The 14,886-nt window shown below is 38.5% G+C and overlaps 1 protein-coding gene across 2 annotated transcripts in view; it reads right to left on the reverse strand.

The window, feature by feature from the left end:
- Nucleotides 1–4,075: 4,075 nt before the first annotated feature.
- The window catches only part of chd3 (chromodomain helicase DNA binding protein 3), a 42,751-nt gene continuing 31,940 nt past the window's right edge, over nucleotides 4,076–14,886 (reverse strand). The window contains exon 40 of one of the 2 annotated variants that reach the window (XM_067523347.1): nucleotides 4,076–6,246. In XM_067523347.1, coding sequence (XP_067379448.1) covers nucleotides 6,140–6,246 — 107 coding nt within the window. In that variant the 3' untranslated portion in view covers nucleotides 4,076–6,139. Of the gene's footprint in view, nucleotides 6,247–7,403; nucleotides 12,649–14,886 lie in introns of those variants that run through there. The other variant, XM_067523346.1, reaches the window with a different exon arrangement.

Raw genomic sequence — 14,886 nt, forward strand, 5'->3', positions numbered from 1 at the left:
CTAGACAGAGGGAGAAATGGCATCAGCTTAAATTTAAAAGATTAACATTCAGAGTTATATATCATTCAGTTCATGCAATTTTTGGTTGCCAGCATTTTGTCAAGCTCCCTTTTCTGCTCTGATTATTTCATATGATTATTATTATTTTTTTTTTTTGCTTCTATCTCTGAAAATGAATCTCCTTTCATCTTTTAATATGCTTCTGCTGCTTTTTGTAAATAATCCCTGCTGCCATACAAACAGTGTCTCATTCTAACAGTGGGATTCAGCAGTCCCACTCTTGTTTATAAGTAGTTTTTGTGGATGGACCGCATTGGTTTCTCTTCAGCACTTTACTGCAGTGAACATAGATTTTTTAAAATTGGAGCCAAACATTCCTGTTTTCAAATAGAAAAAGTGTACACAGACATGGATCCTGTTTGATTTCCTCATCGTTTGCCTCTTCCCTTTTGTGTCTCACTCATCCACCCCACCGCCCTTACCACCCCCACAGCCCCGTGAACCTTATATTTCCCCATCAGCACCAATCAGACCGCAAACACGCACACACACACACACACACACACTGAATCTCATGCACTGCACCCAGACACACATACACACGCAGCAGCAGCCATCTAAATTTTCACTTCCTGAATCTGAATCTGAACCACAAGCTAGAAGTCTTTGAGGAAAAACATGCCTTGTCCCTCCCCCCCCCCACACACACACACTTCCCTGCCCAATTCCTTTTTTTAATAAATGTCAAAGTTTATTACCACCTCGGAAAATCTTGTGAAGTCATGTGAAGAAGTTCTCTGTAAAATGGTGATGTATGCATTGCCTGTAATTTTGTTTTTTTATTTCTTGTCAACTCATCATAAATGTTGAGTAAACTTCTTTTGTGGTTTTTGAAAAGTTACTCTGTTTAATAAAAAAAATCCTTGAAAAAGCCCTTGTCTTTCTAGAAATAAAGGAAAGGTGAAGATAAAATGTTCATTGAAACGATCCAATCCAGTAAATAAAGCTGCATTAATCATGTGTTGCTAATGTGAAAGGAATTGCTAAAAATGAGGAACCAAAAGAAATTATCACTGTCACATTTCCCTCTAAAGATCTCTACAGCAGATTTTAGCATTTTAAGTTAACTATTTTGGTTTTATGGCAACCAACAATACTGTGGTTCACTCTTGCCACTGTCCCCAGCATTTTAACCAGCTGTTTTCAGGTATCTGCGTAGATCACTGGATACTACCTGCTCAGCAACAAACAATAGAAACGTTTGTGAAGACAGTGAGAGAGCAAAACAGAATTAAATCATATTGCTCGGTGGCAATTTCAGTATTTACTATATTGATATGTCGAAATGTATTAAGAGTATATGCCTGTTTTTTGTTTACAGCTCGTTGTGTGATCAAAAAAATGTTTTTTATGTTTTTTTTAGTGTTTCAAATGATAATGTACAAAAACAATGTAAGAATGTAAAACGGGGACAATGGAGAGATACATTGTGGAGCATTTAGCAGCTAAAGGTGGAGACCAAAGTCAGAGCTTAAAGGTGACTAAATACTACAAGTGCCATGTAGAATCAAAGATGAATCCAAATGAAGGCTAATGCTGTTTTGCTTTACATGTAAATGAGAACTGTGAGCCAACATGTTTACAAGGTGATAAAATATAAAGTGCTAAAATGTTATAAGGTAATGAAATATATACAGTGTAATAAAATGTTAATAGATTTATAATATTATTATTACCATATAGAGACTCATTCATAATATCTTGCTTTAAGGAAACAGTTTTAATTATATGTAAGCCATATACCACCAGTTATAACAGCTAAAGGCTGTAAACTATATACATTTCAGTCAGATATCTGAATCTGAATCATATTTTATTATTAAACATCTTCGTGTCATCCAACTAACTCTCATCTAACTTAGAGTAGCTACAAAAAGCGATGACACGTAACTAATTTATCATACTCACGATCCTACTGATCGTAGATCGTAGTCATTCTCTCAGTCCTAAGTAGTTCAGTAACATTCGAAGGATGTGTACATTTGAAAGTAATCAGCGCAACAACAAGATAAACAAAGAAACGCAAGTAAGCGAATGGCTGAATAATCATAATTAAACATTAATCATAAATCACATGGCCCAAACCTACTCTAAAGTAATGTAAAGTCGGCATGGTTTTGCTTGTTTACTGCAGTAATGTGTGTCAGTGTTTTGTTTAATAAATATCAATTATCAATTAATAGCATCTGAACAATGAATATTACATTATTTTGTAGAGTGTTTGGGGGCTTAATTAACTGATGCAATTACTTTTTACAACAGTACATTTTGACATTTTAACAACAAACAGCATTCACCTGAATAAACTAAAGAACTACCAACAAGTTTCTGTTCTGCTACAAGAAGCACCTGAAGCATACACCAATCAGCCACAACATTAATACCACCATGTGTTTTTACAGTATAAAGATATTATAAAGTAATAAATGCTGCTGTATCATTATGGGTTAGCCACCTGTCTGGACATGAAGTTGCTAAAAATTAGCTCCACCCGTACAAACGGAGATCCTTGACCCTTTTTTTTATTAATTACAGTACATGTTTTGTCATCCTTAAGTTTAAGATACTTCACTTTTGTGATAATCTGCTTTGTACATTTACGTAAGTAAAAGATTTAAAGGTGTACTTGTAGTTGATAATTGTTTCAGGCCAATATTTGGACTTACTCAAGAGCTGAGTTTGTGTACATTTACCACCGTTGCACATGATGTATCACATTTTGCTGTGAATGTCCCTGTGTAGCTGCAGACCACTCAGAGTGTCCCTTGTCCTCCATGTCACTGTTAAGACCACCAGTAATAATGTTATGGTTGAGTGGTGTAAATGTAAAATACACATACAGCAGAGAAGAGCATGCACATAATGGGAGATGACATAACCTCCAGAGTCTCCACTAGAAACCACAATGGTGAGATAATAGTAAATAGTGAACTGCGTGGCATCAATCTGCTCTGAATAACAGATCACTTCATCTTTAGTCATTATGAATCATCAACCATTTGCTCCTCAACTTTGTTGTTACGAGTTTGTGTGTGTGTGTGCGCATACACATTATCAGCCTCCCACATAGATGTCTTCCTACAGTGCTGCTACACACTAATTCTCAGTCATCGAAGTAGACTGACATAAATTTTAGCCTCTGAGGATGACTGTTCCCAATTCGTAAGAGGTTTAATCAGATGTCAAGTTTTTATTCATCTTCATTTATCAATGACAGCTACAAAGAGTTCACAATGTTTTCTCTCCTCACAAATCCCTGTAATAAACCATTTTGTGCGCTTAACTGCAGATTTACTGGTATATTGCTGTATTGCAGTTAGAGTGAAATTAATAAATTTTACATTTCACAGGCTATTTCAATCTACAGGCTTGAGCTGAATCATTTAGATGTTAAGCTTACAATCTAAAATACATAGTAGAGTTGGGAAAAAAATTCCCATTACAGTTTCTGGATGCAGCCCTAAATGTTATTTATAGTGTGTGCTTCTCTGTCTGTTTCTAAAAAAGTCTGTTTTTACAAAAGGGTTTAAAATGACGTTAAATAGGACTTGACATATAGAATAAAAAGTAAGACAAGGCTTATAAGTCTTAAAGTTTAAAAAAACACTTCTTCTCTAGTTGACACATACAACTGTGCTACTGGTACAACTTGTGAATATTTCAGCTGGATTCATTTTGTGGCTCATACCCTATTTTGGGGACAGTAGATTTGAACCGGACATGTGGATTTTGGTTCGGATTTGGACAATAGTCCCTCCACTGGGCTCTACTGTTCTAGCATTTTCCATGATTCTGTAATTATCAGTTGGGGAGGCAGCTGCTGTTTATAGAGTTTAAATGGTTTAAATGGTTATAAAAGTTATGTATCTTGTGTTCTAGTTGTAGAGATATTTCAGCGCTGACCAAAACCATGATGCAAGTGCAGCAGGACAAATGATGATAATGTGTCTGAAATATAAACCCAGTCTCAAAAAATGCACACAGTTGATCATTTCATTCAGTTTTATTACAAACAAAAAAAAAAGAAAGGAAAAAAAAGGAGATGCATCATCATTGACATGTTTTTACTGCCACTCATCATTTGATTGGCACCACTACATACACAGTGACACAAAAATACCCAGAAATGATCACAAAAAATCTGGAAGGAGGACAAAATTAAAATGGAAAAAGAACTAAGTGCTTGATTTTGATGCAACATTTTAGTTCAGGGGTTGCAAAAAGTTTTTGTATGAAACATAATTTGTAAAATGGACTGACTATTTCCTGGGGGGATCAGCATAAAATGTTCTGTGGTTATGGGATAAATGAACTATCTACTGTTTTTTTTTTTTTCAACTTAAAGCAGAATTCCACTGGGATTTACAGGTTGACATCAGGTTCATTATTCAATTTAATGACTTTACATTTGTTCAGCTATGTTTATTAAGGCGTTTTTTTAATAGTGCGGTGTATACAATGGATTTCCAGCCTTACATTTTCCAGGTAATAACCATGTATTTTTACTGGTGTTAGATAGTATATATTTTCTTTTTGCCCATACAAGCATTAAGGGTTACATGTGGCCTATTTCCTATATATGTCTATGTCTTTTGCAAGCCCCAAATCTAAAACGTAAGCAAGAAAAATTAGTTTTTTCTTGTAATACATCTACGTCTGAAGTTACTTTAACTTCTTCGTTTGCGCTCTCTTGTAATTATAGGACAAACATGGCAAAGAGGTGCATCGTGTGTCGCACATACTGTATCATACTGTTTTTCATAATTTCTTGTTACAAAAAAAATGTCTCTTTTGGTAGAAGCTCTTTCTCAAATAGCAACAGCGAGAACAACAGCAACATTGACGACAACAATACTGATAATTGCGAGTAAAAACACAAGAGAACACGAATGAGCTGTTTAAATATGCAAAGTATATCACAGGATTTTGTAGAAACAAATAAAAACTGACAAAAATTGATTGAAAAGCGGCAGGGAAAGGAAGGAGAGGGTATCAGGAGGAGCGTCAATCGGTTTTAATAACACTGACTCGCTTCTTAAAAGGTTATAAACATTCATAGGAGGTTTTTTGAAAAATAGCATCATCATGAGGCCTTTTCTGGAACAAACCCCCAAATCACGTCAAAGCTCTGTACATAAGCTTAAAATCAGGGAAGTGGGATGGTGTTTCGGCACATACTTGCGTGGCTGAACAAGTTCTGAATATAATTATCACTATCACACCTTGCTGCGAGTGTTTTATCTGAACGTGTACCACAAAAAAAGAAACGAAAAAAAGGTGAAACAAAACTAAGGCCTGATAAAACTGGAGCTGTGCTTGGAACTGCTCAAACTGAGAAGTTGGACTGAATTAAAAACAGTATTAAAATTACTTTAGGCACGGCTTGATACCATTTTTTTCCTTTCCACGAGACAGCATTATTGTGATTAGAGCATGCTTCAGGGGATGGAGTGTAGCGGTAGAAATTATTTTAGTTTCACATGCAGCTTCCTGTCAGGAGTTTAAGGAGCAGAGAAGAAAAATTACATGATCTATTGAAAGATCTAAAGGTTTTAAGATTGAGGTGAGTTTGTGTGTGTGAGTTTAAGCATGTGTATGTGTGTGTTTAAGTGAGGTTAGAAGCATCCATAGAGGAGTAGGAGGCCTGTATGAAGAGGCCATCTTTTGAGGAGTATAATGGTTTGAGGCAGACAAGAAAAGGTTACAAGAAGTTATGAAACAATACGGACTGTATGCACTGAAGGTGTGCGTGTGTGTGTTTGTGTGTGCGTCCAAGGACACCAAGTGCACATGTGCATGAGTGTGTAAGTGCGATTGTAGTTTTTAGCGAGTACCAGTGAGCAGAGTGTTTAAAAGAGTGTGTGTGTGTATGTAGGGACTACAATCACTTGGGGGTCAATAAGTTCACCCTCAGTCAGTCAATCTGGTTTAATACTGGATGTTTGGATCAACGGTGCTATTTAAGGAGCATTTACTGCAGAGACTCAACTTTCTTGAAGAGAAATCGTAGAAAGGTTTGCAGCAGATGGGTCTCAGTGTGTGTGTGTCTGTCTGTGAGAGTGTTTGTAGGTGTGTATGTCTAGTCGTCAATACAGATGACCTCTCCACTGCGCTGCTCCCGCCGGTTGACCAGCAGCTCTGCCACTTCTCGCTCCTTCTTTACAGACATCGGAGGCCCATTCAAGACTGCAGGGGAAGAAGAAGACAACGTAATTCAGGTTCAATGTGTACTTTGCTCTCTGAAACTTCTCTGAACGCACAGATGCAACAGATCAACACTGGTTCATGTACATAAATATTGCATCGTTAACGCTTGAATTCAAAAGCAAAACCCTTTTCTTATTAAGAGCAAGTCAGAATCTTTGTTTCTAATGGTTGCATTGTCCATTGTCCATCGTTGAAAGGAGGGTAGGCAGGATTTTATTAGTATTAGGCGTCAAAGGTTTACAAAGTTATTAAGCCAATAAAATACTGATCGTATCGATTTCAACTGTAAAGCTGAAACATAACAAAAGGTATTTCTGAGATTTAACAATTTACACTATCATGTAAATTGTGAGTTTACATTGACTATGACCTTTCACCAATCTAATCTAATCAGTTCATCCCTGAGTCCAAGTGGAAGCTTATGGCAAATTTGAACAAATTCTTTTAAACCATTCCTAAGCTATAATATTCACAAGAACGGGAGGGACAAAAGAGACATAGGGCAACAAAACCCAGAGGACTTCATGCTAGAGTCAAAGTCGATGCTTGATAATGTGGACTAAGGATGGGGCGATGCCTCCTTATTACGTAAATACGTCGACTAATTTAACGTGCGTCGACACTTCGTAAATAGGACATAAAATCCGGGTTGATTTCAATGAACCACTTTTCAAAACATGAGTTTCTTACTAAAGTATTTGTCTTTAATATTTTTATCAAGTATTTTTTAATAGTAAAATTTGTTCAAAAATTTTTCAACATAGGTAAGAAGAGCCAAAATATTTTGCTTTGACAAAGGGGTTAAAAATTTACATCCTCGTTTTCAAAATACAAAAAGCAACATTGTTTGTGGGAAATGTGGCCTAGGTTTTGAGAAGCACAAGCACTATATATCTCTGCAGCTCATGAACTACTTGTCAATATTCTTTAACTCAGGTTTGTTTATTTGTGATAACGTGATAATTTGTGATAACGATTACTTTTACATTGTGGTTTTTTAATAAAAAAATGTATTGTAACTTAAAAAGTATTGTAATACCTAATACATAATCTTTTTCCATTATTAAGAAAACAAACCAAATCCAGGCATGCCTGATAATATTTGATAGTTTAATAAGCAAACTTGCATAATACATTACAGTACATCAATATATCATATGACATATACAGTATCATGTTTACATTAATGATAAAACCCTAGAATGCATAATTGTTAACATGGAAAGTGAGGTCGGCAATGAATATAAACAAACACTCTCACAGACACATACACACACGCAGGCACATGAGGACACAGACACACAAGTGCACACATGCATGAAAATTTACTTCTTTCTACACAAGTGCACAGCTGGCCAGCACACAGATTTGTGGTTCCCACATTTGTGCACTATCATGAATCTGCTCGGGGAGTGGAACAGCAAGTTTAGCACTCCTTTCAAAACAAAGCCAGGAATAGACTAACAGCGCACTTCTCTCACTCGTGCCATGGGGAAAGATAAACTGTCATAACACTCCCGTGCAGATCAAAGATATGATATGTGGAGCATTGAGCTAAGGAAGCTTTGAGGGGGCTGCAACTGTGTGTGTAAAACCAGAGGAGGGACCACTTATGGGAAAACTTGTGGAATTTTGCCAGTGGAGGCCAACAGAGGGGATGGAGAGAAAAAGAAGAGAGGAGAGACAGAGTCAGAAAGTGTGCATGTGAGTTGAAGACAATCTGATAAGAAGCAAAACAAATCGAGGTAAAGACTGGGTGAAAGAGCAAGAGAAATTATGAGTGCATAGTGGAAAAAGATGCAGAGGCAGAAGACAGATGTGCAAGAGGAAGACAATAAACACAAAGCAATACTTTTAGCATGAGCCAAAAAACAGCAGGAAAACTGCAGTACAGAAATGGGAACGTGAGGAAAGTGCAGAAAATGAAGTGAAGGCAAGTATACAATTGTAAAATATCCCCCTTTTTGTTGGAAACTAAATGTTGGGATCCTCACGAAAATGTTTCCTAAATAATGTAAAGGAAACACAATACTTCTATTTGATTTGAAAAGCTTGTAAAGTTGTAATGCTTAAGGTTTCTGTCAACCTAACCCCCACTTTTGAAACTATGTTTATCATTTTTCAGTAATGGCCAAAAAATTAATACATTCTGTAACTATAATAGTGGGCTGCTGGCAGACTATGCCACACCTGCATTGTATACAAATACAGTGACTGATCTATACTAATTTTTATGTTATTCTTTGGTAACAGCCTCACTATTTACTGTTTTACATTAAAAGCATTTCTGCCAAACACTGACTTTTGTTTTTAAGCGGTCAGATAAAACTCAACATTTCTGTGCGATAACTGCAACTGATTATCAAAATAAGACATTGTCATTTTAAGAGTATTTGGAGAGCAGATCAATTTTTTTATAGACTGATATTGTTAATAAAATAAAGTAAGTTTGAGTTCAGTTGTGCTGTAAACAGATACTGTACAGTAGCTGCTGCTACTGCTGTAATAAACCACTTGTCCACCAGTAAGCACAGTTGTAGCCCACATCAAGTGTTAATATTGATATTGGCTTCACAAAAACCTAGTATCTACTGAGCTGCACTACAAGGGTATATAGGGGAAAGAAACTGGAGGAGGGATTCAATGAAGCACTTGTTTTACAAAAGATAACAGATTCCCTCAGCAACATTGCACATTTCCCTCCATTGCCAAATTCACTACAGTTCTACACCTCTGTCGTCCTCCTCTTTCTTCATACAGACCTATACTAACCTGCCCGCACCTTAGCAGTAGCAGCATACACGGTTACACAGAAACAAGTATGGTTGGTTAAAATTGTTTACAATAAACATAACAGGCCACCTAAGAAAAAACCAAACCATTTCACTAATAGGCTGACAGCTCTGGGATAGCACTGGGTGGAACAAGTCCAGAAAGGCAATAAAAAACATTTCTGGCCAATGTGTTAGCGTAAATCTCTCCCCTGTAGGTCCTGCCTACTATCTGACAGAGGTGAATGCTGCCCTCTTGGCAAGAAATGTAGCATTTTTGCTGCTTGAAGAGCTTTGCATGAGTGCATCCATTCCAAAAAACTTTCATCAGTAATCATCTTGTGTGTCTGCCATGTCAACCTTTCAGGAACTAGAAAAACCGAATGAAGAGGCCGTCCAACTAAGACTTGAAAAGACCATCATAAAGCCAGAGGTGGCAGGAATTTTTCAATTGACTGAAAAAGGAAATTATTTTTTAATTTAAGGCTGCATAAGTGCACATGTGGACATGAGTGTCCGGAGCACTGAGTGTTAAAAATGTCAAGTTTTACAATTTAAATAAGAGCCTCATCGAAAAAACGGTGACAAAGACCAACTGCTGCATCTACTCAGGCCAACTTTCGTCAAAGCCAACAAGTTGCCCTTGAACACATTGCAAAGACAGGTGACAGGCATATAGCATGTTCTGTGCTTGTGTGATTCACCAAGGATGCATCAGAGTGGTCTCTCTGACTCTTGGGATCATTTGCAAATGACGACTATTCAAGTGAAATCGGCTGAAAAGCTGCAGAAACTACACAAACTAGGCCGACCGATGCTCACTATTGGCCCAACACTGGCTGATGGCCGACCATCAGCTTGGTACAAACACAGTCTTAAAATGCTTGGCAGCATTTAGAGTTGAATTTCTATCACCCTAATGATGGTGAGTCAGTACTCTTCTTTTAGCTGGGTTTTCTGTCTCCACCAACTCCTAAAGGATTTATTTGGCCTTTTTAGCAGCTAAATGCTTCACTATGTTCACCATTGTGTTGGACAGGTAGTGTGGAATGGGTTCAACCAAAATATTTCACTGAAAACAGCTTCGAACAAGGGGGCTGAGAGCAATGGGACTGAATCAAACAGTAAAGCTGTGAGACGTAAAAGCAAAACAATGAGTTCAAAGATGATAAACCTTTGTGGAGCTGAGGGGAAATGCAGAATAAGGTGAAAATTGTGTTTGCATTTGTCATTATAAGTGACCCCCTTCACATCAGTCATAGTAATTTATTCCATTGTAAATATTGAAAACTAATCAGTGCAGCTTTAAGTTTAAAATTTAGCCATTTGTGATATCATATTTATTTAGGCAAAATTCTTGGCTGGCTCCATTGAAAATTAAGTGTAAAGACATTTAAGTAATTTAGCTTATTTTGTAGGAATAGAAAAAGGTGTTTTTAGAAAACATAGTAAGGTATACAAAAAGGCATTATTTTGAAATTGGCCAAAAAAAACCCCCCAAAAAAACGTAGGAATCACATTGGCACAAATATCGAGAATGTTAAACAATACAGTATCTGGTTTGCATAAAAAAGTCAGTTAGACCATGCACACAGTCACACGTACAAAAATACATTCATACACAGAGCAATTCTTCAACCTACACACAAGCAGCATGTTCTCAATGCAGGCCGCACCACTGCCACACTTATGTCGTTCATGCTTAAAGGGAAATACCACTCCATTTTAGCTCAAAAATCATAGAAAACATTTTGACAGTGGAACTGACTGTCCACTTGTCTTCTTTACAGAAATGAGGCAGGGGAGTTTGTTCAGCTCCCAGCTCTGGGATGTCACACATGTAGAGCTGTGCAGCACATACACACAACCGCGCCAAGCTGGAAAAACGATGAGAGAGTCCAGAGTGTTTTATTTTCTCAGGGAATAGGGGCATTTTCCAGTGTGGAATCCATCACACTGTCACAATAAAGAACCTCGATGAACAAAAATGTCTCTTCAGGCTTCAAAGAGAGTCTCCCTTTTTTCTTTCAATGACAGATTACAGATCTTAAGCTTTGGGGAAGTGCTGCTCATAAATACAGATTTAGCTAAAAACAGGAAATGTAAATATTGCAGTTGAGTGATATTCCCCTCTAAGTGACCCCCCCTGCAAAAAAAGGTGCAATAGTAAATATGCTTTGTAATACAGTACATATCTCAATACCTGTCCATGAGACTGGGTCAAAGCCACATTGCTACTGATTGTTAAACAAAGGCAAAGTCTCAGTTCTCTTTATCTATGGTTCTTGCTTCTATGCTTGGTCGAACTTAGGAATGCTGGGGTAAACGAGTCCATGGGAAGTAGTGTTTTATAATTAAAAAAAACTTTTTTTCTTCCTTTTCTTTCTTTCCTTTTTATGCAAGATAATGAGTCCAGTTTGTCCCTTTCTTTTTTGAGTTTAGGTTTAGGAGATGCAATCCGAACCTAAACAAGTTCTTTGCAGGTTTTCAGGTTGTGTGTGAGGTCTAGAGTGTATTTATATATATGTATATATATGTATATGTGTGTGTGTGTGTGTGTGTGTGTGTGTGTGTGTGTGTGAATGTTAGTGAGGGAAATACAGAGAGAGACAGAGGAGTGGAGGACTGTGGAGGAATGAGGGAGTACAGGGTCAAAGTAAGGGGACAGACTTGTTCAGTCAGCCGGCTGATGAAGAATTGATCCGTGGGGAAATCTTATGTCTACGCAGAGCGAGAAATAGAAAAAGAGGTCTAGTATAATCTGTCTGAGAAGAAATAAAAAAAATTCTTTTTTGCACTATTTCTACAATTCTGCCCTCATATCTGAAACCTCAAAAACCTGCGATTGCATTCACATACAATCTTTTTTCCCTGTCGTTCTTACAAAGGCTGGAGTTTTTCAATAGTAGCTTAATTATTTACTCAAGGATTTGTTTGTTGCAGACAGGTCATCTTTCTTTTTTCTGTTTCCTCCATTCTTATCATTAGTGCTCAATCTCAAGACCATTTTTTTTTTTAACTCTCCCTCCTCTTTCTCTCTCCGCAGTTGATTGCTTGTTTTCTTTTGTGGATTAAAGTGCTGCCACTTCTTTTCACTTTTCATGTCCTCTCTTCTTTTGTTTTCATGCTTTCATCCCTCCGGAATCCATCCAGGGAGCCTTTTTCTTTTTCCTTTGTACTCTTCACATTCCAACAGTGTCAAAGTGCTCAGTTCCTTTTGGACTCCCTTTTCATGCATTCAGCTTTAGGTCTTTCTTTTCAGTTTACGTTTTGTTTAATTCCAGGATGTTTTATCCAAATGTCCTTTCTTCTTCCCTTTCGGTGAGTTTCCTCCTCTGATCTCAGGGTTTCTTTGGTCGGCCATTGCGCGGCAGGTTCTCCACTGTGTTACTGAGCCGGTACTTGACAATAATGCTGTGTACCGTGGACTTGGGCATCCTCAGCTCCTGCCCAATGGCTCCCTCTGACTTGCCGTCCTTCCAAAGGTCCACCACTCGCTGCCGCTGCACCACATCGTGCTCCTTGGTCTTCTGGCAAGAACTGGCAGCGGTTGGCCCTCCAGTGGCTCCACCAGCAAATCCCCCGGTGGCCCCAGCTGCGGCGGCGGCTTCTGTGGGGGCAGACAAGCGGCAGACTGTAGTGGAGACTCGGAGAGGGGAGCAGGATAATGTGACACTTTACTGGTCCCCGTAGGGGATTCTTTTAGCTTGAGTTCCTCCTCTGCAGGGAGGTCAGAGGTGAGTGGGTAGCTATTAGAGCTGGTTGGGTTGCAGTGTCTCGGTCAGGGACACTTCAGCAGGGCAGGTGCTTGCAGACATTAGGGCTTGAAGCCATGTGCTCGACTCCATTTCTCTAATTCCTACCTTGCTAAAAGATAAAGCTGTGTCTAGTATGGGGCCTTCCATTTAGTACAGATGAGTAGCTTCCTCATGGTACTGATGCGTGAAACAGGTTCTCCAAATTCCAAGATTCAAGATACTTAACAACAGCTGATATATTGCCATAGGTGAGACATCACAAAACAGTCCTTCATTGGAGCATTGGGTGTATCATTACATTCTGTTGCAGAGTTCGCAGAGTGCAACTAAAGTAGTATATGAGCAGTTAGAAAGTTCCATGGCAGACATGGATATTTTTGGACATTTTGTTTTGTGTACTCAAGTGAGGGAACTTTTCTCAGGAGAGTGCTGTTAATGGAGGGAGGCTAGGAGGTCACAAAATCAGAGGATTGTGTTGTTTTAACTCCTTCTATTTCTTCTACTCACCCTTTTTTTCCTCTCTGCCTGAATCTAAAAAGGTCAGGAATCAGCAAGACCCCAATCAAGACCACAAATGCGGCCTCATTTGCTGTACGCTTGTGCCCTGCCAGAGTTCAGGATGTTCAGACTGCACACTGCTCAGCTCGACCTGTGCTCAGCTCAGCTGCTCGCCATGAGGCCCCCACAAGCAAAAAAAAAAAAAAGAAAAGAAGAATAAACCCACGAAGCAACACAATTCGATCGTGACTATTTCTGAACAGCCAGCACTCGGCCCTGCCCTCCACTGGTTCACAAGTCACAACACGACGTTTACACAACCAAACTCCTTCTGTGGTTTCTGTCCCTCTCAAAATACCTCGGTACAAAGTCCGAATGTTTTCTTGGCGCGGTTCGACTCAGACAGGCTGAGCATAATGACATTTTCAGAGATAGGCCCTGGCTCTCTAAAATGCAATGGTTTTGACAGATGTCTCAGGCTACAATTACATAAATCATGATACACTGAGTGAGAGGCAAGCACAGCACTGAGAGAGTTGGTTCTTGTGGTTTTTAGGGCAAAGCTATTGGGGAATATCAAGTTTTACCAGTTATCTCCGCCACATCTCTCCTATCTAAACATCTCCGAACACGAACAGACATGCAGAGAAGAGTGTGTGTGTCTGGTGAGCATATGCTGTTACCAAACTAATTATGAGAAAATAAATTCACAAACTGCCTGTACGCTCTGACAGACTGCAGGCGAAGGCAGTTGGACGAGAGGCCAAAACAAAACAGATTTCTTTTTCTTTTTTTGTGACTCTGATTCTAAAGCTTTTAACTCAGTAAGTAATGAGAGCAACAACAGGACTTTATAAGAAAAAAATAAACATGCTTAATAAAGAAAACACTCCTCAGACAGGTCTGATAGCACAGACTGTGCTTTATTTTTGCACAGTGTGCTATTACCACTGAGCCAACTACTGAGGTTGGACATGTTAAGAGATGAAAATGCCTTAATATAGCAGTTCAGCACGTTTGTGTTTGATTTGGGTAATGCCTATTTCAGGTGTCTATCTGGCAGCCACATCAGAAACTCTACAGCTGTTTTTTTACCGATATGGAACCACTTTCTGGATTTTGCAGGTTTCACAACTTTAGCTGCTAAGGGAGATACTGTAGAGTGGCTATTCAAAGTGTTTTAAACAGAGCTTCTTTATAAGTCATCAGGTTGGGTCTTTGCACCAAACAATAAAGGATTATTTTGAAATGCTGGAGTTAAAATGCGCTACAGTGCATAGAAAATTTCCTGAAATACCCAATTCCCACAGTCAAGAATTTTGATAAAGCCCGAACATTTTTTGCCACGTTTTTCCACAACAACATAACCATATAAAGATGGAATTCCTTCCTCAGATGAGATCTTTAAATAGGAGCTACATTTGGACTGCTTGTGCCCATCATTGTGTAAGTTGCCAAGTAAAGCCAGACTTTTAAACCCAGATATTGTATGTGAGTTTCCGCCACAGTGTCCTGGGGCCAATATCGCTTAACTGGAGCCAACATAAAAAATCTTAACAATTTAACTACCATATAGCTGCAGAGACAGAAAA

The sequence above is a fragment of the Channa argus genome, chromosome 12 (assembly GCF_033026475.1).
Source record: "Channa argus isolate prfri chromosome 12, Channa argus male v1.0, whole genome shotgun sequence".
NCBI lineage: Eukaryota > Metazoa > Chordata > Actinopteri > Anabantiformes > Channidae > Channa > Channa argus.